The sequence below is a fragment of the Poecilia reticulata genome, linkage group LG9, assembly GCF_000633615.1.
Source record: "Poecilia reticulata strain Guanapo linkage group LG9, Guppy_female_1.0+MT, whole genome shotgun sequence".
In the NCBI taxonomy this organism is placed as follows: domain Eukaryota; kingdom Metazoa; phylum Chordata; class Actinopteri; order Cyprinodontiformes; family Poeciliidae; genus Poecilia; species Poecilia reticulata.
Window position 1 is genome coordinate 31560336 of NC_024339.1, and position 24902 is coordinate 31585237.

The 24902-nt window shown below is 36.6% G+C and overlaps 1 protein-coding gene and 1 long non-coding RNA gene across 2 annotated transcripts; one reads left to right on the top strand and one right to left on the bottom strand.

Moving 5' to 3' along the window:
* Positions 1–389: 389 nt before the first annotated feature.
* On the top strand, positions 390–23282 carry ppil2 (peptidylprolyl isomerase (cyclophilin)-like 2). Its single transcript, XM_008419351.2, has 20 exons — positions 390–652; positions 824–873; positions 1412–1457; positions 1796–1858; positions 2809–2860; positions 3239–3290; positions 3871–3962; positions 4261–4350; positions 4440–4515; positions 5331–5491; positions 8637–8712; positions 10709–10815; positions 12788–12877; positions 15525–15558; positions 18923–19040; positions 19952–20008; positions 20976–21048; positions 22085–22147; positions 22218–22360; positions 23056–23282. The coding sequence occupies exons 1-20, from the start codon at positions 621–623 to the stop codon at positions 23156–23158; spliced, it is 1578 nt and encodes a 525-aa protein (XP_008417573.1). The 5' UTR covers positions 390–620; the 3' UTR covers positions 23159–23282.
* Positions 11435–15510, bottom strand: LOC103470719 (uncharacterized). Its single transcript, XR_534518.2, has 3 exons — positions 14660–15510; positions 14126–14278; positions 11435–12516 (listed from the first exon to the last, which is right to left on the bottom strand). It is a non-coding gene; the product is annotated as an uncharacterized LOC103470719 (long non-coding RNA).
* Positions 23283–24902: the final 1620 nt, after the last annotated feature.

A 24902-nucleotide genomic window follows, 5' to 3' on the forward strand; every position in this document is an offset into this window, starting at 1 on the left:
TTTATAACTAATGTGCTCTATTGTTGCATAGGGAAGATTAATCTTGCCAAAACTGACAATTACTGAATAAATAAATGAGGAAATAACTACAACTTATATTATTTTTTCCTAATATATTTATCTATTTTCAATTATATTTTGTCATTAATTTATTTCCTAATATATTACCTCATTTATTTTCTGTTTTATTATTGATTTATTTTCATTATTATTATTAATATTCCCCAATTTAGTCATGTATTTATTTTCAGATGTATTTATTTAATTTTGGCTGACATGGCTCTCCGTAGTTACTATATTTGTTTATGGTATGCAGGAGATGTGAGAATCAGAGGAGAATATTGATCGTGGAGTGCTGGTTAACCGAGTTTTAATATCACATTATTTCAGTTAAAGTTGAAATCAGTTTTTGTAGAATAAAGATCCTTTTAAGAGACTTGTGATGAATGACTGATCCGGAAGATGGCGCTAATAAAGATGACTCAAAAATCAAAAAAGAAGAAGAAGAAGAACGACACCAAACAAGAAGTACAGAGAAGGCAAAGAGCTTGTATGATATACCGTTAAAGTTTTATATTTTTTATTGTATTTAATAGTTCAGACTTTTCCACACAGTAAAGATGGGGAAGCGACAGCACCAAAAAGACAAAATGTAAGATTAAAACCTTTACGACGTCATAAAAATACGTTTTACCTCCACCGCTAACAAGCTAGCATGCTAGCACACGTTAGCTGGTTTGTGGTGTTTCTTTAAATTAAAAGCTTTGTAAGTGTTTCTTCTTTATTTTTTTATTAACGTTTGTGTATTTTAACATTATTACAGGTACATCACATGTACAGAATACACCAATTTTTATGGAGGGAAACGAGCAGGTGACTTTCAACTTCGATAATCCTTTATTTTAGATAACAGCTGAGACTGTCTTGTTTGTCTTGATCGTGTTTTATGAAAGGCCTTTAAGTTGTCGATTTATTAGTGGTTTCATACGTCTTTGTTTTATAACATATGGAGATGGATGTAAGTTTATTATGAGACTTCCGGAAATGGGAGAATGTGTAAGAAATAATGTAATTCATCTATATCTAGAGCAGAGGTGGGAAGAGCACCTAAATATTGTACTTAAATAAGAATAGCACTACTTGAACATCTCTTTCCTCATGTTAAAGTAAAAAGCAGACAAGGAGTTAGAAATTAACATAAGTCACTGCATAGTAACTGGAAAGAACATCAGGTTGATGATGTAAATATATTGTTGGAACTTGAAATATTTCTCAAAGGAACAGAGTTTTTGTTTGTGATAAATTTTTAAATTAAACAACAACTACAAAACCTGGACTTTAGCACAGCTTTGATATAACATGACTGAACCGATACGATGGTTGGATTTTCAGTTTTGGCTCTATTTTTCAGAAATCCCCCGATCAGACTTTAAACGGCTTCCGTTTGACCACTGCAGGTAAGAAGAAATCGCTTATCCTGCTGGAGGAAAAAAACTGTTTTTATTCTGTTCTTTGTTTCACTTGTTCTGCCTGTCGGTCTTTTTACTAATCCAATACTTTGATTATTATTTTTTATTAGTCTTAAAGATCCAAAATCTTGAGCTGTTGCATAAATTATAACATTCCTTTCTTTACCAAGAGGCTATGCAACTACCTGGAACATCCTCTAACATTTGTTTTTCTATGTTTTGTGAGACATTTGTTGACAGAAAACAATAAAAGGATGAATTTGTAGTTCTCCATTTAGTTTTTATTGAAATAACTCTATATTCTACCTTTTTTGGCTTTGTTTCAGCTTGTCCCTGCAGCCGTTTGAGTATCCCGTCTGCACTGAGGAGGGAGTCGTGTTTGACCTGCTGTGAGTAACTTGTACTGAATTTGAACTGGATAATTAATTATCACCCCTTTAAAAAGATGCAAGAATCTAACATACCGTACATTATCATTTCAATACAGTAACCTAATATTATATTGATAGATTTTGAATTTTCCAGTTTAGTTCTCAGTTGCTAAAAGAAATGACTGCCTGTGTCGTGTTTTATTTCTTCTGCAGGAAAACGGGAGTTGATTAGAAAGTAGACATTAAAATAAACCTAAAAACCCAGGAGAATTATTGAAGAATTAGATTTTAATGTGGTATTTTTCCCCAATGAATAATATGCTCAAATTAATTAAAGGTCTAACTTTTCTAAAAATGTCAGGGCAAAATTAACAGTAAAATCTATTATTTCAAGACTTTTGCGAGTGGATGAACTGATTCTCCTTTAGAAAACAGCTGTGTTGGTTTAGCTTTTACACGACTGTGATGAATATTTTGATAGATGAATTAAAACGGTTTTTGCACTTGCCTATAAATCTCAGGTCGCTTATAATGATGGCATGAGGATGCTGCTTACAGTGCCGTGATGGAGTAGAGCCAGTCAGATGTTTGTGAATGCCAGGGTACCCACCTGCGCTGCTGTGCTTCGAAACATTATGACCAGATGTATGTGTAGATTAACAGACTCTGCAAACAGCATCATTCAGACTTTGACCTGTTCAAAGCTCAGTGAGGTTCTTCTCCAGTTGGTGGAATCACTGGTGGATTAGTTTATGTCAGTTATTGATTATTTCATTATATATATATTTTTTTCTTCTTCTTTTTTATTGTTCTTGTTTTGTCTGTTTATGGACCATAATTGTGTCTAAATAAAGAGGATTGATTGATTGATTGATTGATTGATTTGTAATAAAACAGCAGACTGTTATAACAAATGTGTATTTTTGCATTTACTTTCTTTCTCTGCTTTCTTCTCTTCTCTTTTTTAGGAGCATCATTCCGTGGATTAAGAAGTACGCAACTAATCCGATCTCTGGAGAAGTAAGAAAATGTATTTTTCAAATACTGGTTGTGTTAACTGGGACTTTTAGGAAGATATTTAAGAATTGGGTCAATATTTTAACATTTGGGTTTCATGTTTGCTTTTATGTATAAAAGATGAAAACACGGGAGTGAAGCACAAAGTGACTGTTTAGATGAACATTTACTCATTAAGACACTGAGTGTTTTCATAAGTAAACCAACTTTCTTTAGAGAGAGACCTTTAGAAATAACATTAGACATGTAAACATTTAGGAACTGAGTTTTTATGGAGCATTCTGTATTTTCCACATGTTCTGTTCTATGTGTATATTTAAATTTCCAGAGCTCATTTTTGAAGCCCTAAGCCTTTTTTTAGTTGCTGTTGTTGTTTTGCAGAAACTGGAAGCAAAGTCTCTTATTAAGCTCAACTTCGCCAAGAACAACGACGGTAAATTATTATTTTTCTCTTAAATTAATAACAAATGTGAGCATTTCCTTCATGTGATTTTAGCTTACGATGTCACAGAGAGAGAAGTTGGAAGAGAGGCAGGAGGGATTTATGAAATCCATTTTTATTTCTCTGGCTTCCACTTTTTCCTTCCTAAATAAATTTATGAACCCAAAGTGAGGTGCGAATGAGAAATGATTCAGTTAAGTTAGTATTTCATGTTTAGAGATTGTTGACCAGCTGTTACAAACATAAAATGCTGCCGTAAACACAAAACACTGAATGTTTTTGAAAAATGTTTAAAAGGACTTTCCTGTCCTTTCTTTTAATGTGCAAATGCAAAATAGTGTTTTGCATATTTGACTTTGTTTTTGTAAAATAAACATGCTTTAGAGTTGTTGTTTTTTGTTTGGCTCTAATTATTTGACCGTCCCATGCATCCTGACGCATCCAGACAATTGAGTGTTGATAAAATGTTCACTGCTGCGTTGCTGCTGCTGATCCCGATGATAAATGATCGTATGTAGAGTAAGTCTTCCTTCAACCAACTGTTTATTTAATGTTTTTGCTGTTGTTGCAGGAAAGTATCACTGCCCCGTTCTGTACAACGTCTTCACAAATAACTCCCACATTGTTGCCAACAAGGTCACTGGAAATGTGTTTTCCTACGAGGTTCGTGACTTTTGCTCTGCATCCTCACTGAAAATAGTTTTCAGACACAAACTGATGACATGATAAAGACACGATGTTGATTTTGGTTTCAATTTTAAACCAAACAGGATCAGAAATCAATCTAATTACAAAATACTACCGTATGTCGCAAGGTTTTGTGTACTGGATGTTTCTTTTTTTCTTTAGTGACAATAAAACTAATAAAATTCAAGACATTTTACTAATAATCAAACCAATCACCAACAGAACATAAAATGGATATTTCGCTTTAATTTTAATTAATTCTGTTTCCCTTCAGGCTGTTGAGCAACTGAACATCAAGACCAAAAGTTATAAAGACCTGCTGACTGATGAACCCTTTACTAGAAAGGACATCATAATGCTGCAGGTTGGTGGCGGACTCATTTCTTTAGTTTATTTAAGTTTTTATTCTGGAAAACTGGTGACGATTCTGATGTTTTTGTTTCGTCTTTGAAGGACCCCACCAACCTGGATAAGTTCAACGTGTCCAGCTTTTTCCACGTGAAGAACAACCTTAAGGTGCTCGATCCAGGTTGGTGACTGACAAATCGTTTCTCATCAGAGGTCGTTGGAGTAGATGAAAATTTTACCCACTGCTACTCCCCTACTTCAACGCCTCTGCACGGCTTTCTAACCATACAACCAGGCAGATGTGTAATAAGGTGCAGCAAAAGCAAATGAGGTGGATTAGCACCTGTGATGGTGACGTCACAGATATTTTACTGTGGAATATTTTCTCTGCTGCTCTGAATTTGAGCTGTTAGCATGTTAGCATGTCCTACAGCAACAGACTTCAGTCAGAGGCCTCTTCTGATTCACTGCAAGACTGACTGCTACTGCCATAAATTGGCCTGTCATAAAAAACAACTTCTGCTGAACGATAAATTATCCCAGAAGTTATTGCAATAAACAATAATATTTTAGTTTTAAGACCATTTTAAAGTAGTATAACAGTAATAACAATGTGAGAACACGTTCTCAAAGAACTGAAAGACATTTTAAATATCCAAAATAAATAAAAACAACGGAAACGATAAATAAAATGAATTATGAAGTTTCTGTAAACAAAACTATCCTTCAAAAAAAAAAAAGGCTTGTTGAGACCAAACCACCAAACTGAAGAGTTTAATCATCCAGTTTTTGGTAGAAAGAAAAGATTAAAGCAATAAATCATATCAATGTGATTAATTGGTTAATTGCTTTTCCAACAGGATTAGTTGCGCTCATCTCTGTGTGCAGTTGGGGGAATTAAACTGTCTCAGAAAACGTGACTCTCACCTATAAATCTGTGTGAAAAGTGCTGCATTTCTGAGCCGTTTCCTGGATTCTGTCCCTGCTCCTGTTTAGATGAGGAAAAGGCCAAACAGGATCCAGCGTACCACCTGAAGAGCACCAACCTGGAAACCAGAGAGACCTTGGCGGAGCTCTACAAAGAGTACAAAGGGGATCAGCTGCTGGCCTCCACCATGAAGGAGCCCGAAGCCAAGAAGACAGACAAAATAAACGCTGTGAGTAAACACAAAGGCTGGACTCTGAGGTAAACTGAAGGAACCAAAACTCTCCCAGGAGTCGTTAAAAAATATCCCGCTCAGGAGTGAACTCTGCTGCAGAGACTTTCTGGACAAACATGACCTTTTCTATGTTATTTATGTTCAGTAGTCTCACAGATTTCTGTCATATTTTAGGAGTTGTCTTTTCAGGACATGTAATGTTTACTTTGTACACAAGAGGGAGACAAACGGTTTGTTATGCAGTGAATTTAAAAGGTGCAAAGAGACAAATGACTGTTTAGTCACTGGAAAATATGTAAAGTTAAGTGAAGGTGTGCGGTTGTGTTTTGTAAAACGGATAGTGTTCTTCATACTTTATCACTTGGTTCCTTTGTACATTTGTGATTTTAGTGATCATATCCTAGATCAGGGGTGTCAAACTCCAGTCCTGGAGGGCCGGTGTCCTGCAACTTTTAGAAGTGCCTCTGCTGCACCACACCTGAATAGAATAATTAGGTCATTAGCAAGGCTCTGGAGAACTGAGGAGGTAATTAAGCCATTTGATTCAGGTGTTTTGTACCTGTGGCACATCTAAAAACTGCAGGACAGCGGCCCTTCAGGACTGGAGTTTGACACCCTTGTCCTAGATTAACCTGAAATAAGACCACTTTTGTAATCGCATACAGCTGAGAATAATCAGAAACAGTTGGCCCTCGTTTCTCTGCTGCTGCCTCTTCATCAAACGTTTTCTTCAAGCCGGAGCGTCTTTGTGCGCTCGCTGTCTGCGGTGGTTTATATTTGGGGGTGACAAGTTGATGGTCTCTGAGAAAACAGCGAATATAGGTCAGATTTATGAAAAGCAAGGTGAAGTCTCAGCCTTCAGAAGAATTGGAGCAGAATATTGCTTTGGCTTTTCAGATGCAATTATACCTTTTGAGCTTTTATCTCTAGTGAGCCATCCTGTTGATTTAAGCAACTTCTTCACTCTTACATAATTGTTTATTCAGCAGATCTGATATAATCTCAGTAGCTGGGCTCACTAATTTAAAGATTAAATAAATCTGAGCTTAGGTGAGGTTTAGAGTTTGGCTTACGTCTTGCACGAACGGCGGAGCCTGGCATTAAACCTGTTTATTCACCTGGCAGGCTGCATCTGAAGGAGGTTTGCTGCACTGCAGAAAGCAACCCGTCAAGCTGCAGAGCAAAGTTTAGATCCTGCCGACCTGAGTCATTATTACTTACATTAATTTTCTAATATGTTTTGATTGTATTTTGTTAGTTTTAAACTGACATTTGCAAGTTTTCTAATGGAAAGATGGATTTATTTATTTTTTTTAGAAAACCTGAAGAGGTTCTTTTTTAACCTGAAAATGTTGATGTACAGAAATATTTAAATTAAGTTTATTTCACAACAAATTTGATCTTTATAAAAGTCCAGTTCAATAATTTTCCAATTGTGGGTGCAATAAATATCATCTTTCCTAAAAATACAATTTTCTTAAATAATCCTAAGTTTTTTTAAATAACCATTTTTTCATCTTAATTTTTTCTTATGTTTTCTTAAATTTTAAAATATTTTCTAAGATGATCTTCAGTGATCTCATCTTAAATAATATTTTCTTAAATTATCTTAGATTTTCTTCTTAAATTATCTTATTTTTAAATATTTTCTAAGATGATGTTCAGTGATCTCATCTTAAATTGTTTTCTTAAATTATCTAACTTAAACATACGTTATCTTAAATGATATTTTCTTAAATTATCTTAGATTTTCTTCTTAAATTATCTTGAATACAGATTTAATTCAAATTAATTCAGCATCTTAACCTGATCTCAGGTTTTATACGTCACAAGTGGATAAAATGTAAAGTCGGGCTTGGAAGTTATTTAAATAAAAACATGGATGAACATGACTGAAAGTTGGGCAGAAATGTATATAAACCATTCATCCCTCCAGAGGGGGTAAATTTATTGTTTTTGGCTTTTTTCATGACACAACTACAGAAAAATTGTAACAGGTTTTCTTCCTTTAATCATAATTAAATATTTGATTTGAGGCCATTTTACTCTTGAAATGTTTGTTGTGAGTTTGTCCTCAGCACTGATGCACTTCAGAGTCAAAGTAGGTTTAAGGCCTAATAAAGTTGACATGAGGTGACGTCATTGCTTGTGTTTCACAATGACGTTACTGTGCGCTGGTGCGCCACCAAGTGGCGGAAGGCGACATGACATAAACACTGCAAGCAGCTCAGAAATGATGGAGCTGCAGTTCACTGAAATATGCAAACAGTAGATGATTTTGTTAAAAAGGCAAGACAGAAACTCAAATAAATGAATAAAACATAAATATGAGTTTAAATGAACAATTTATAAATGGATGTTTGTTTCTGTGGAGAGCAGAAAGTAGTCGGGGTCGTAACAGGAAGGTCACAGGCTGTAACGAGGCCTGTCACAATAACAAATGTTACTGGACGATAAATTAACCCAGAAGTTATTAGAATAAACGATAATGTTGTTATTTTGAGACCATTTTCAGGTATTATAATGGTAACGGCATAGTGATGGAAGAACACATTCTCAAAGATCTGCAACTGGACGACATCTTAAATATGTTCAAAATTAATAAAAGAAACAACAGATACATTGAATTATAAAGTCTCTGTAAACAAAATTATCCTTCAAAAAAAAAAAAAAGGGGCTAATTGAGATTTTCATAAACTCTTTTCCCAGTTTCTCTGGGAAGTTTCAGGAATGTCATTGGAAGCCAACAGCTTTTATTTTATGATAAAATTTGTTTATATTGTGTATTTCAACAGGGATGAGTTCTAACTACGCTGAATTATTTGCCACAAGCTCAGGTGTGATACTCAGAAAGTCAATGCAGCTGTGTGACATTTAGACTGGAGGGGAAAAAATCAGAAGTTGAGGATTTTTACCCCAAAATTAAATTTCTAGTTACTTACAAAACTCTTTTCGTTTACAGCTAAAACCATATTTTATTCTACATGTAGCTTCTCTCTCTCTGCCGACTCTGTATCCGACTAAAATCGGCCGATACGTTAAGCCAGATATATCTTTGCATTTCTAATATCAACATTTTAAACCACAATTTAAAAGTGACCAGGTGATTTTAAATGTTTCCCTCCATCTTGTCGTCCTCCAGGCCCATTACTCCACAGGCCGGGTCTCCGCCTCCTTCACCTCCACCGCCATGACTCCGGCAACGACGCACGAAGCAGGCAAGCGGTGAAAACGAGCCTCCTCTTGTTTCGGTTCCTTCATCCAAACGCAGCGGCTCGGTCGTGTTGTCGCCTCTGCAGCTCGTTTAGCGTTTCTCAGCGGCGGCACGGGAGAGACGCGCCGTTACGCAACACGCAGCGGTCCGGGTTTCTGGATCCGCTGACCCAGTTCACCAAGAACCACAGAGACGGAAGAGAGGAAGGTTTGACTTCTAGGGAAATGCAGAAACAAAATAACTCTATGAATAAAGTTTTATTTGAATGAGACTGTGGAGATTAGAGTCGGATTGAGATTAGCAGATTTAATTCCTCAATCTTTAATCTACATAAAGGAATTTAAAGGTTTCCTAAAACATCAACATGAAAACGTCCATCCATGATTTAAACGTAATTTCTCCTCCCTCTCTCTCTTTCTGAGCCTTTTATTCTTTTATCTTCTGACTGAAACTGACCACACCTGTGATTCACCGTTACCTTTGCTGCGTGACGGTCGTCATAGAAACGTCCCGGCAACGCAGGAGCTTTTTCAGTTCTGAATCATATCTGCTTGGTTAAAAATGTCATGCCACGTTTTGAAAAATCTGAATCGGCAGCAGAAATCTGAAAGGAGGGAGGAAGGCAGCGGCACCAATCACAGCGGCAGAGCCTGTCGCTTCGAAATGATGCCGCAGCGCTCGATCTCACTCTGATAAATAGACAGGCGAGCGCTCCAGACGGGCGCAGAGGGGTCATCAATCGAAATCAGGGTTTCAAATGACAGTTCAGGCTGTCGGAAACACACAGCGTCTCTGAGAAAAACTGAAACTCGCCTCTGTTTCCAACAGGAGTGGATGGAGAAGGTCAGAAACTTTTCAGGAAATGTTTCGGAAAAGCCAAAAACGCCTCAAGCGAGTGCATGAATTATACATTTTTTTTGTGAAATTGAGGAAGTTGTTTTGAATTTTACCACTTATATCAATCTTTTCTAATGGGATATTTTAAAAAAAGTTGATAGTAACACAATTAGAGAAACAGCTAAACTAAAAGCAGAGGAAAAGGAACAGCAATAAATCAGTTAATCACATGATAAATTAAAATGAGCTCAATAATTTCCAGTTGTATAATTTTTTGTTTTGTGTGTACACATTCATATTTAAGCATAAATGTGCATCAGCCTGTTCCTTTATTAGTAAATAATTTGTAAAGTAGTATTTTTCTTTTTGCAATGTCGTTAATTTACCAAAATAAAGTGAATCTGAGACGTCGACTAAAGAAAGAAAATGGAGCATGGCAGCTGACTGCAGCTGCGTTTCCATTACAAATGAGCGCAAAAACTTTGTCAATATTCCACTAATGTAAAAACAAAAACACTATTTTATTAATTGTTGTGTTTTTATTAAATTAAAAAACACAATTAAAATAATTCTTCAATAAGTTTGCTTACATGATAAATCATTAAACTCCATCATCCTCCAACTACTTCCTGTCGTCTTCTTCCTCGTAGTTTCCTCCAGTAGTAACAACCGGTTGTTGATTGTGTGATGCGACAAAAGTGTTTCCATTGCAGTTTTTTGAAATAAACTATTTTTTTATATGTCCAAAAAAAAAAACCTCATCCCAACGCAAAAAGCTTTTCAAAAAACATGTTTTTTTTTTTGTTATGTTCAAACTTGCTCTGTTTCCTTGTAGCAGATTTATTGTTGTGATTCCAATTTGCACAATTTTATGGAGCTCCTGGCTTCATCCAGTAGAGACTCTGCTATGGACCTGAAAAACTTTCTGTTGCAAAGAAAATATTTAGTTTCTTTAGTTTTTTTCTTATTAACTGCTTTCACTCAGCTAATGAGAAAAAACTGAGGGAAAGCAAAGTTGATGACATTTTAATTTGCCAGTGCAGAGTAGAGCGGAAATAAAATCCGCGGAAATCGGCTGTAGCTGCTGTCGTGTGTTTGCTCTCACTTTGGTTATAAATGACTTCAGGTTTAGTTTAAATATTCCTACTGTGTTGTTTCTGCAGATGCAATTGCAGACGACATGGTGCGTTACCAGTACGTGAAGAAAAAAGGCTACGTCCGTCTGCACACAAACAAGGGAGACCTGAACCTGGAGTTGCACTGTGATAAGGTGAAGACGCATTTTATTTTTTATTTATTATATGTCACAACACAAAATAAAGACTTGCATATAGACTGTGCAAAATACAGATGTGTATTTTGTGTCAAATACAAAATGCCGTCTGTCTTTTTCATGCCCATTGCTGTAATTACAGCCCACTGTAAGTGCAGCCATTTTGTTCTGCAGATAGTAATTAGTTCACTATTTGCATGCAATTTCTTTTGTTCTCTTTTTCACCGTCTAAATCTGACCTGGATGTCGCACATTGTCTTTCTATAAACTTAAGATTTGTGGTTATATTATTGTTTATCGGGCTGTACAGTGGCGCAGTTGGTAGAGCTGTTGCCTTGCAGCAAGAAGGTTCTGGGTTCGATTCCCGGCCCCGGTCTTTCTACATGGAGTCTCCATGTTCTCCCTGTGCATGGTGGGTTTTCTCCAGGTACTCCGGTTTCCTCCCACAGTCCAAAAACATGTCTGTCAGGTTAATTGGTCTGTCTAAATTGCCCCTAGGTGTGAGTGTGTGTGTGCATGGTTGTGTGTCTCTGTGTTGCCCTGCGACAGACTGGCGACCTGTCCAGGTGACCCCGCCTCTCGCCCGGTACGCTAGCTGGAGAGGAACCAGCAACCCTCCCGACCCCACTGAGGGACAAGGGTGTAAGAAAATGGATGGATGGATTATTGTTTATCGCGATAACTTCTGGGAGCAAACTTGGTTATCCTGACAGACCTGTCACTAGCAAACGTCACAGAGGGATTTATTTTGATGTAGATGAAAAAATACTTGGGAAACCTTTCCACTCATTCAGAGAGTAAAAATGGGTCGGATGGGACCAGAGCATCTGACGGTTCTCGGAAACCACCATCAGTCGCTTCTAAAAGGCAACACTGCTAGTTCCTCACACAGACAGCGAAGCAGAGGAGTCTTCCTCAAGGTTGTTGGTATTAATAACCGTAGACTCGCTCGGCGTCAGAGTGGAAGCCGCGCCTCGTGTTCGGAGAACAAACGCTGCATCGTTTCTGTCTGCGTCTGTCATGATTTAAGCGAGAGCCTGGAGGCCTTTCTAGCCCTGCCTCAGTGCTCCAGACATCTCTTTGTGTTTTGTACACCAGCAGAGCTCAGCTTTTCACGCAGACATGTGAAGCTGCCTCAGGCGCCGCATAAACTCATCTTCATCCTAAACTGTACATGTCGTCCTCCTGGCTTTGGGTCACCTGTTTTTATTTAATCAAAATACGGCACTTGGCAGAAGTTTTAGGATGTTTTCACGCCTGATAGTCCTGTAGATTCAGTTTGATTGGGAACCAAAATCACAACATTTGTTACATTTTCAGCTGCTGCGGTTCTCTTTCACGCTGCTCTGTCAAACCATCCAAACTAATTGAAAAACCTGTTCCCCTCCTTACCTGTGGTGGCGCTGCACCAAGAACTGCTGAAGGAAGCGACACAAAGAAGACATGAGTGCAACTTCCTTCTTCATGAAATGGAAAGATTGTTGTGGTTGAAAGATTTCTCTTTTGTCTGGTTAACCACCACGAGCCATTTCGCCATTTCTTACTATCAGTAAACTCAAATGCTTGTTTTGGTTTTATTTACCCAGAATGCTCTGCACTGTAGTCCACTTCCTGCTTTTGGAGCAGCGGTCTCCGGTCCACTTAGTGTTCACATTTGCTTTCGAACCTCACCAGAGTTCACTTCAACCGAACCGAGACCTACGTTTGTCAAAAATAAATAGCTACAGTTTATGGTTTATCAATATTAGCCTTCCAAGTATTCAGATCTCAACTTAAGAGCAATGAGTCTGTCGGTATATATATAAAAAAATGTGATAAAATGTTTTTGTTTTACCCTCTTTGTTCTTTTTAAATGGCAGATTTCATTTAGAGTTCTTAAAATAACAAACATTATGAAACAGCTGCTTTTAACGGTCAGTTCAGGTTGATAAATCCTGTAAATTTCACTTATGGACATTTTTTCTTCCAGGTGCCCAAAGCTGGGGAGAATTTCATCCGTCTGTGTAAAAAAAGCTACTATGATGGGACGATCTTCCACAGGTCCATCCGCAACTTCATGGTAAGAAGAACCTGGTTTCTCTTTTACCGCGTCATAAAGCGGTATTTCACACAATCCATCAGGATTATTTTTTAATTTAAAACATGTTTAATGATTTCTGCTTGGGACTGCACAATATCAGGAAAATGTTTCCTGGTGTTTTAGCTACAAATTATATATTTTTTGGGTTATCACAGTTTCAGGACACTTTTTCTTTCTTTATTATTACATATTGTCTTGACCACTCTTTATAAACTTTGGCATTTCAGCATTCGAAATCATCATAAAACATACCTGCCTTGATTCTTTCATGCATGTTTGAGAAAGCTGTTTGTCTCCATGGCAACCACTCAGCTGTGAAAAACGCCTTGTTGGACCTAGCCCCGCCTTCATGACGCAGCTCCTCATTAACTTCTAGTTTCCTAGTTAATGAGATTCCCCTCACAGAGCAGACTCCTTCAGACTAGCCAGCAGCAATTAGCAAACGCCTGGTGGATCTGACCATCTGCCGAGGTCGTTATAGGAGCTACTTCTCATTGCAACGCTGGTAAAAATGTTGTCAAAGGGTCAATAGAAGAAGAGCCATGATATGATGACTTCCTGAAGGCGGAGCTTCAGGAAGAGCAGGAGTTTCTTAAAGAAACAGAGGCCCAATTTCAAGTTGTCAAATGTTTTTTTTTTAACTCGTATTTGATATATACAGCATTTCTATACATTTCTATAGCTGAAGGTAAAGGTAAAATACGTGATGCTGCCCCTTTAAACATGTTCTATGTTTGTAATGCTTGGCTTTACCCCCAGTCTCCAGTAGGTAACCTTTGACCTGAAACAGAGAGGTTTTCACCCGCATTCAGCGTTTGGTTTTGATATATTTTTGTGTTTTGTTGATTAGCATCGCTTTTTGTTTTGCTCATTCTTCATCTGAAGCTTCTCAACAGAAACCCAGAATGAGATTTTCTCTGATCAGCTGCTCAAAGCTGCCGCTCCCATAATTCAAATGTCTCTCAAGTGGACATCTGGTCTTTAGAGGACCCTTGTCTTTTTCTTTGTGCGGTTTTCAGTCGCACCGCCGATTGTTTATTCATGAGTTCAGATCATGTTGTAGTAAACTCAAGACTGATTGTTTCTACTGAAACAACAGTAGATGGGAATTTTTATGTGTACCAAGCTGTTTCTTTTGGGGTATTTGACCATTTTAATTCAAAATTTAAGTGTGAAAAAAGCAGAAGTTGACCAAATCTATAACAGAGAAAATACCTTTTCACTGACCTGAGCTGGTAAATGTGTTGAACAGTGGCTGTACCGTGACACAGCAGCCTCGGAAATCGTCTCTTTAGTTCATCTGAGATCCTTATTTTAAAAGGTAGATGGCGCTGTTCTCAACAGCTGGTTGCAGAAACCTTTGAAGTTCATTCTTAATACCTTTAATTACAAAGTTTGGCCTTCAGTCAAAAAAAAATAAAAGGCTAAGGATGCAACGATATAAAAACATGAGCCGGTATTAGAGCTGGACAATAAATATCCCGATAGACACGTGATCAATATCAACAGATGATGCAGCTGATAAAATATTCAATGTATAGAATATTTACTGAACTCCGATCTAGAACTGCACAGCATTCTGGGAGATGTAGGCAGAATAAAGACTTTAGCTTCTCAACCTCTAAGCAAGGCTGTTGGTAATTTAATTTAATTTCCCTTTGGGATCAAAAAAGTATTTTTGAATTTGATTCAACTAACTCACTCACCCTTTGGTTACCTAGCAACAAGCATGTTCTGCCCCCCCCTCCCATCTGTGGTTACCTAGCAACAATCTGTTGAGTAACTGGCGCAGCAGCAGTTTACGGTTTCTCCACTTTGCCTGATGAATGCCTAAAAGCAAGAAGCAGATAAAACTGTGGATGAAACGGGGAAGGTCTCGCCACCAGTTTTGCTGTATTTCAGAAATTCAAAACAAAAAACTGATCAATAATTGTCAGTATCGGCTGATACGAAATGCATTTACATGTTTTTCAGTCATGTTGTCGAACCCCAGCCGGTATCTGATGCTCATCCTGCGGTTGTATTTTTACTCTGTTTTGAACGAAAGCAGTTTCGTCATGTTGTTTTGAGGTTTTTTTGTAATTTCCACGACAGTTTTAGTCACGACATCGTCCTGTTAAAACCTCATTAAGGCTCATTTCTAGTGCCAGAATTGCAAACAGCTCCGTGCTGCCTCATCTGTAGCGTAGAAATAAACACACAACAGTAAATATTATTGAAACCATTGCAGCACATGTGGCCAATAACTCCTGGTTCTGTCAAACAAAAAGTCTAGGGGAAAAAACCACAGAGCGCTAGAAGCTCTCATAGGAAGGTAGACAAAGAACAATGGAGGCCTTTTCAGTGGAAACGCGCCGCTCTGCTATTAATGATTACATGGAACATGACTGCAGGTCAGAAGGGGGGAAAAAAGAGTTTGTTGGTTTCTGAAACCCTGGAAAGGAAGATTATAGAAGCCAAAGCAGGTTTAAAGGAAGATTTATAATTGCAGATTAATGCTAGCAGCTGTTTGATTAGCTTGCAACGCTAATAGAGTTAAGCCTGTCGCAATAAGCAATTAATCAATTAATCGTATGATAAAGTAAACTTGATAATTTCCATTCTGATGATGTCTCTGTGTTTCCAGATTCAGGGAGGGGACCCCACCGGTACAGGCACAGGTAAGATGATCTCTCTTCTCCCAAACTAAAATTCAAAGTTACGTAACTTGTCTGCTCAATAATTAACCGTTTCTTTTTTTGGGGGGGGAGAGCTTTGCGTCAACGCGGCCGTGTCAAGCCAAGTGTTTTCTAAAAATAAGCTCTGTGAACGGACGTGGGAGTGCATTAAAGAAGTAACAGATGATGTGACCGCAGCGCAGGGGGAGCGACCCGTCATTGGGCGTGTGGCGTAATTTTCCTGCTCTTAAAGCAGCCGCTCAAAACGCCGCCGAGTGTAATCGACTGCTGGACCACATGCCGCTCCGACACTGTGAGCTCTGTGGCAGATTTATGAAGGTGCAGAATTTCTGGCCTGTGGGTAAAACTCTCCTCGTCGCCTGCGCTGAACAATATGTGCTCACAGCCCAACAACACGGCTTTTCCCGGCTCGTTAACGGACCAATGACAGGCCCTGCTGTGGACTTTGGCACGGACATACTGTTCCTTTATGGATGTTAGCATAGACCTCACTTATTCTCTTGTTTTCTTAAACTAAAGATGTCTTCTGTGAACTTTGTAGAGATCTCCAGAAGTCATTTGACGCCCGTTGATGGCGGAATAGTTGTGGTATTGTTGGACTTCTGTTTGGCAAGCGGCTGACCTTTGAGTTTCTGTCCCACCCAGAGCTGTTGAGTGATTTATTTCAGGTGTTGGGCTTTTCATTTTGGGCTGCTGGTTTCTCTCCACTCACATACACCAGGCCTGGTGGACTCCTGTGAAAAATGTTTGATATTTTTCCCCAAAATTCAACCTATTTATTAAAATTCTGAGGTTAAACTGAAACTTTGAGTTTTTTCTTGCAAATTTTCAACCTTTCAACTTCTTTGTTTAAAAACTGTTTATCTTTTTTTTAACATATTAGAGATGCATTAAGCTTTGTTGAATAAGTTGGGATAGGTATGGCTTTGTATAAAATATGCTAAAAAAAACAGAAATATTCTCGAAAAAAACAAGGCAGTCTTTGAGAGAGAAGTCGAAAATTTTAAACTTTTGAAATTCAGAAATTTCCACTTTTTTCTAGAAAATTTTTTAAATCTCAAAATTTCTGAATATTTGATCTATCAAAGATTTTTTTTCTAGACAATTTCTGAAATTAATCTCAACATATATATGTTTTGCAAATCTCTGGCTTCAAACTCAGAAATTTCCAAGTTTTTTTTTTTTTTTTCAGAAAACTTCAGAGCTTTATCTCAAAATTAAGTGTTTTTTTTCCTTGCAAATTTTTGACTTTTACATCTTAGAAATTTCAATGATTTTTTTCTAGAACTTTTCTGAAATTAATCTCAAAATTTCTGAGTTTTCATTCCAGCTAAATGGACTATTTACACTCGGAATTTTGTTCTTTCTAGCAAATTTCTGAAATTAATCTCAAAGTTTGCGTGGTTTCTTTTTGCAGATTTTTGACTTTTCAAACCTTTCTTTTTCTAGAAAATGTTAGTTTTATCCTCTAAAATGGCTCTAAAACGACATCGTAGTTTTATAAATAAAGCTCGTCCACCCTCGGGGTGTCACGTCTGGATTTGTGGGATGATCAGAGTCATTTGGAGAGAGTAAAGGAAGATTCTGTTTGACTGTTTAACCGTTTATATTTTATTCCCTCTCCTTCGTTTACGGCGCTGTCACAGTCTGTTAAAATGTCAGCTTGTTGATTAATTATGCAGGAAGGTCACCAGCCTGATGACTGCTGAAGTCTCCCAGCACTTGTTTATGTGTTTGTGCTGCTGCAGACATAAACAGAGCGCGTATGGATATCGTGGCTGTATATTCACGTGTCGGCTGATTGCTTGTGCTCCATCTGGAGGGACGACACCTCAGGGAAACGGATCCCTTCCCCGGTCGGGAGCCAGATCTCCTGCAGCGCCTGTTCCTGCACACCCATCACGGCGACCCGTAATAACGGAGTCAGCCTGGATAAAGATTTACAGCTGGAGGCTCAACACGAGTCTGTAGGCAACAGCAAGCGACGTTTTTATTGTCTAAAAACAGAAGATCACCTCTTACTTCTCTGCAGGTGTAACAAATGGGGCAAATTATTACCAGGATATTGTTTCTGCAGGACAGAAAATTTAAACGGCTTGAACTTTAGCACCTGAGTCACTAAAATTATAACTGTTGGGATTGGGATTACAAATCTGTCTTTGCAGACTTTTATATCTGAAGATTCATGTTCCAATTTTCAAAGTTTCAACACATTTTCTTCCACTTCATTCCAAATTTTTTGTACATCTAAGCAGTTTTGTATCTAAACAGCATATTTATTAGATTCATTGTAGTAAATTTCTGCTAAAAGTAATCGGATTAGTTTCAGAAATTTTCTAGAAAAGTCTTGGATATTTCAGTTCGAAAAGTCAAAAAGTTGCTAGGAAAAGCTCAGGTTTTGAGATTAATCTCTGAAATTTTCTAGAAAAAAGTTAAATTTCTCAGTTTGAAAAGTCAAACATTTGTGAAAAAAACCTGAAATTTTTAGATTAATATAAAAATGTTTCTAGGAGAAAACAAACATTTCTGAGCTTGAAAAGTCAAAATGTGGTAGAAAAATCTCAGAAATGTTGCAGAAATACTTGGAAATTTCTGTCTGAAAGGTGAACATTTTGCAAAAAAAAAAAAAAAAAAAAAAAAGGAATTTTGACATTAATTTAATTTTTTCTCAAATAAACTTGGAACATTTTTGAGTTTCAAAAGTTGGAAAATTTTCTGTTAAAAAGTGCGACCCAGGGTTCACCTGAAAACGTGCATCTTGAAGTGAACTCTGCTGCTGTTCAAATGGATAATGTGAACTTCAAGCGGACCAGAGCCCGCTCCAAAACCAGGAAACAGACCACAGCACAGGGCATTCTGGGTAACTACAACCAAAACAAACGCTAGCTAGCGCTAGCGGCAGAAATTTCTCATTGTGTTTTACCAAAGACAAGAGAGAAATCCTACAGCCGCTAAAATCTGACACCATTTTGTTTATATTTTGTGAAAAAGGAAGTGGCATTCAGTGCGTTCTTCAGAGGTTTCCATGTTGTTTTTGTCAATTGTTCTTGTTGCAGCGCCCCCGCAGGTGAGGAGGGGAACAGGTTTTGACAATGCTGTGTGAAATCAAACCACAGCAGCTGAAAATGCAACAGATGTTGCAAATTTGTCCCCAAACCGAACCGAATCTACTGGGTGTGAAAATCACACAGATGTTTCTGCTTTCAGGCAAACGTCATTATTCCGTTATTGAACCGTTTAGCTCAACTTTGTTCCTGACCCACAGGGGGCGTTTTATCAGCTCTGCTGTAAGAACCAAATAAAACTGGTTTGTTTCCAAATCTCAGGTCATGTTTTTGTCCTTCAGGTGGCGAGTCGTTCTGGGGGAAACCCTTCAAAGACGAGTTTCGGCCCAACTTGTCCCACACGGGCCGGGGAGTTCTGAGCATGGCCAACTCCGGCCCAAACACCAACAAATCCCAGTTGTAAGAAATCGTGTCTAAGAACTAAATGCCTCGTTTCCACTGAAGGAAATATTTCATCTTTTAGCACATAAACATCCAATTATTATCAACTTTGAAACGGCTGAGTTTATTTCGGACATAACTTAATAAAGTCATGATATTTTCAGATTAAAGTTTAAATAATACATGAATAAAGTTGTACAAGAATAACTCTTAATGTGAGAATAAATGTTGAGAGAAACTCAATATTTTAAAAAGTTGTCGGCGAGAATAACGTAATACTGCCAAAATAAAATATTAGTAGAATGAAGTAATTTTATAACTCCTGCACAAAATATTAAGAATGAAAAATGAAAATAGTTTTTTACATAATTTGAAAACTTTCTTCCTGTAAAAAGTGTCTTTAGTTTCCTGATATTATGACTTTAATCTCGTAATTAAGCAAAAATGTTCAGTTTTTCTCTCCCATCTCTCAGAAGGATGATTGGAAAAAAGCTGCTTTTATAATTTCTTATTTTATTATAGTTTAAAAAAAAGAAAACAATAAAAAAAATAAATTGAAATTTGATTTGATTTGAGAAAAAGTGGGAATGAATGATTAATAAGCTTTAATTTTTCTACGTCTGAATTTGTTAAACCTCATTTAGAGAAGATTGAGTCGCTGGACAAGAAACAACTTTTTCATGTTTAAAGTTTTGTCAAAGTTTTAAACAGTTTTCTGAGCTGTTCATTCAGAAATTATGATTGAGTTTTCTTATATTAAAATATTTCTTATTTGCTAGATCAGAAATTGGATGTTTTCACTTTAAAATAATATAGAAACTTGTTGCATTTGACCCAACATATCCAATATAATTAAGATTATCAATGATCATCTGAAACAAATAATTGTCTTGTTTTAATTCTGTTTTTACGTTTATTTTCTTCCTCAGCTTCATCACGTTTCGGTCGTGCGCGTACCTCGACGGGAAGCACACGGTGTTTGGAAGGTGCGTTTCTGTCTTATGACTCTAAACTCTTATTTTTATGTCCGTTTCCCAGGTTTTAGCTGAGTCGCTCTTTTTGTTTCTGGCTCAAATTTCTGCTCGGTTTTCTTTCCATAAGCAGATTATCTCTAATTTAATTTATTTCCATCAACGTCTCAAAGTGTTTTTGAAACGATCTGCAGTTTCGTGTCAAAGTGGGAGATTAAAGCTTGAGTCGATTCGCTAAACCAGAATATTTTTCTTTGTTCTACTATGGATTTCTTTAACAATTTCAGTAGAGAAAATTCTTGTTCAATGGTTATGTTTAGGCCTGTCGCAACAACATACGTGTAAGACAAAACCAGAAATGGTGTCGAGACCTTTCGCAGTAAACCATAAATTAGCTGCATCATGAATGAAAACAAGTTCAGTAATTTCTACTTGCATGATTTATCGTTTTTCTGTTTCTACCTGATGCTTTGGTCTCATGTAACTACAGAAAAAAGGAAAAATAAAGAAAAAATAGTTCAAAATATAGACAAAAAAAGAAAAATACAGAAAAAAACAAATATATATTCTATATTCTCTATATATAGAATATAGAGAAAAAAGAGAAACTACTGCAAAAAATTTTTTTGAATATAGGAAAAATTAAGAAAAAGAATATGGTCGTACATGAAATTATAAAAATAAAAAAGCAGGCCTAAAGCTTGTAACCAAAGCTGTATAGATATGAAAAAACAGATTCTTGGTATAAATTGTGTCCTCTAGCTGAACCTTCTAGCTGAAAAGTCACTTCCTGTGTGAGCAGGAAGTAGAACGTAAATTGCCTCACCTTGTGTCGTCTTCAGAGTCGGCTGATAACCTCACTGGGATTCAGCCTCTGATTCTACTGGTTAAACTGGGAAATGCTGCAGAACATTAACGGTTGTTGTTACTTTCCTGTAGAGAGAAAACGGATTTAACAGATTCATTTTGTTTTTGTTTCCAGGGTTGTTGGTGGGTTTGAGACGCTCACAGCCATGGAGAATGTGGAGTGTGATACCAAAACAGACAAACCGAAGGTGCAAATTTATTATTTTATAAATTATTTTAGTGAGGGGAATCGATTAACTGCAAAGTCTTTAGTGAATTACCCACATTTTAATCAAAAACCACTGATGTATAAATAAAATAAGCAACATTTTCAATCCTAAAACCCATTTGGCTGCTAAATATATAAAATTAGCTCAAATTGTTTAAAGGTGCTACTATATTCTTTCGAATTCAGGTTTTTCCTTTAGAAATATGGGCTGCCATTGCTAACATTAGCATTAGCCACGTGTTTAGCATTGAGATTTCAGGCTTGAGTAGCTTCGTTGATATGCTAACTGCTTTTAGCACAACCTGAACACAACAACAGTCTTTTTTATCGTCCAATCAGATCGTTTAAATCAGAAATAAACCCCCTGTGAGACGAGAGAAGCGGTTTTGTCCTCCATTGCTGCTGTTTGAGGAAGTTGCCTGTGCGTCAGATTTATGGGCGTACCAGAAACGCATTGCAAAGGTTCCGGTTCTGGACTTTTACATGGGAAAACAGAAAAATGTGGTTAATTTTGTTACATTTATCTTAACATGATAAAATCAACATATTGGGGCCAGACTTTTCGTCATACTTTATTCTTGTACGAGTTTTATTGTATTATATGTATTTTGTTTTTTCCCTGTATTATTATGAGTTTATTTTCATATTACGATTTTTTCCTCAAATTGACACGACTATTATCTCACAATATTGTACGGCTTTGTTCCCGTAACATTACAACTTTATGATCATATAACGATTTTTTTTCCTCTATAAACAGACCTTGTAACATTACAAGTTTATTTTTGCATTATTACAACTTTTTTTTTCTGTATTATTTCGACTTACTGTTGTAAAACCTTTTTCTCAAAGTTTTGTTTTTCCTCAAATTTTTAACTTTTTTCCTAAAATCTGCTTGTTTTGGGGTTTTTTCTGGTATTTCTCCGCTGTGTGACCTGTGGCTGACCTGCTCGTCCAGAGAAAGATGTATATTTAATTTCCAGATATCAGACGGTTTCTGTTGTTTCCGTTTGCAGTCGGAGATCAAGCTGATCAGCACCACCGTGTTCGTGGATCCGTACGAAGAGGCCGACGCTCAGGTTCGACTCTTTTCTTGGAGTAAATAAAATCACACTGATTACAAATAAAGGAACTGAATTTTCCGCTCAGATTGCGGCGGAGAGAGAAAAGGAGCTGCAGAAACAGGAAGAGGAGAAGCAGCAGACCAACATGGCGCTGAAGAAGGCCAAGGAGGATCAGGCGCCAAAAACCTTTAAGGAAGGCGTGGGGAAATACATCAACCCGGCCGCGGCGTGAGCACACACACACACACACACACACACACATATATATATATAATACACACACATACTTTTTCTGTATTTTCTTTTTATTTACTTGTTTTCTTTCTTTTCATCTATCCCTTATTTTCTTTCTTTACCTCTTTTCTCTCCATCTTTCACTGTTTGTTTCCCTTTTACTTTTTTCTGCCCCTTTCTTTCCTTGTTTTCTTTATTTCTATCCCTCTTTTTTCTTTCCTTCTTTTACTTTCTTTTCCCTCTCCTTTGTTCTTTCTTGTTTTCTATATTCCTTCCATACTTTTTTCTAAATCTTTTTCTTTCTATTCTTTATTTCTGTCCCCTTTTTGTTTTTTTTCTTTTTTTCTTTTTTCATTTGTTTTTGTCCTTTCTTTCTGTCTTCCGTTCTTTTGGTTACTTTCTTTTGTTTATTTCTTATTTTTTGTCTGTTTTTCTTTCCTTCTTTCTTTCACTTACTCAGTTACTTAGTTACTTACTACTTTGTTGTTTAATTCTGAACTGTTAAATGTTTATTAAAATAAACATAAAATCTAAACATTGATTCGATATAAACAGATGTAAACACACCCAGTGTGACATCTCTCCTGCTGATAGTTGGACCAACTCGCTGCTTTAATTTCAGACGATTTGCTGGTTAAAAAGTTTTTAAACATCTAAAGTATTTCTTCTTTTTTTCCGTTATTTTCCAGAAAACGTCCGGCTGCCGGAGACGAGGGCGGCCCGTCCACCAGCGGACAAACGGCCAAAAAGTCCAAAGGAAAGACGAGTTTTGGAGATTTCAGCTCCTGGTAGCGCCGACGCTTCCAGCATTCTGTAAATAACAAATCAAAGGTCAAAGTTCAAATTTCCTCCCGTTTTTATTAAGTAGACTCCAGTGTCAAATATGCAATAAAGATGCTTTTTCATTACTGTTCTACCTTTGTGTTTACATTTGTTAACACGTGTTAATAAAATATCACTGAAACAATTAATCAGATTAACTTTAAGATATTTTTTAGATGCATCTTTTGCTGCAAATAAAAAAACATTCACTAAATGTGCATTTTAGGCAGTTGATTATTTTATAATTTAAAGAAGGAATTGAACTGTTTTCATTTTTTCATGTACTTTTGTTATTGTATAAACAATTTTAAACAATTTTTGTTTTATGTTTGGCTCTTATAAAAAGGAGGATGAATAAACTTTCTTCAATTGGATGTTAATTTTTGTGAAAAATATTAAAAACAGTTTTAATATGACAAAATAAATTTAATGAGAAGATAAATTTATGTAAAAATATGTTGCTGGTTCTTTTATTGTCGTTCTGTTGTGGAAATTCACAATTGATTAAAACTCATTAAATCTGTTTTTATTAAATCTATACTTAATATTAGCTGGCTCTTTATAAATTTTAGCCATGGTAAATGAAGGAGGAAAAATATCAAATGAGAATAGTCGTACGAGAAAGTCAGAATAATGACAATAAAGTAATATTTCAAGATTACGAGAATAAATTTTTCTGAGAATTGTCATAGAATTACAAAAACGTCTTAATATCACGAAAAAAAGGCTCATGAGAATAATTATATTTCAAGAATAAATGAATAAAATTATGAAAATCGTACAATAAGTCATATTACAAGAATAAATTTGTATGACGGTACAAAAAAGTCGTAATTATGTCGTAGAGGAAGTAATAAAATTGAGTCGTGTGAGAAAAGTCATGAGAATAAAGTCGTATGAGAAAGTTTAAATAAGCATAGTCGTAATATTACGAGAATAAAGTTCAATAAAATCATATTTTGAGAATAAATATTTCCAGAATGCTTTGACTTCATTCTCACAGTTTTGTTTGTTTTTTACTTTCCTCGTGTTGCCATAATCCTCTGTCATCGTTCTAAAAGGTCCAAAAAGAGTTTTTGTGGTTTAAAGAGCTTTTACGTGTTGTCATGGTCTAGTCAAAGCCTGGGGGGAGGCAAGAACTTTTTCTGTGTCCAATCTGACAAAACTTTTATCATTCTGACTCTTTATCTGAAGATGCAATTCCCAAAAGTACTGGGAAGTTTATTGTTGCAAATAGGTTAATAAAAAAACAACAAGTTTTCTAAATAAATTGTAACATTTTTGATATATTGGTTTAATATCTGTTTACTCTTTGGGGGAAAATGAGCTGTCTGGTTTGTTTTTAAGTTGAAAAAGCTTCATTTGTTTGAAGAATGAAATCATAAATAAGTGATGTTGAAGACCGGTGAGGAAATCTGATGTTTCTTCCAGGAGGGAAACATTTCAAGGTGAAGCTCGTTGTTATTAATGCTTTCTGTCTCCTTCTGCTGCAACAATTCTGCTTTTTATTTTTCCCTGGATGGCTCCTTCCAATGCAGAAATATTTCCAAAGCAAACCCGACTTCCTGGTTCTGCCCCGGTTCGTCGCGCTGTTTAAATGCGCCCCAGAGTGCCGTAAAACCTAATTCATTGGCCGCTTGGTTATGGCCGCTAATGGCCTCTAATGCTGCTCATTATTCAGCACAAAACGCTTTGAGCGTCTCTGTCGTTCACA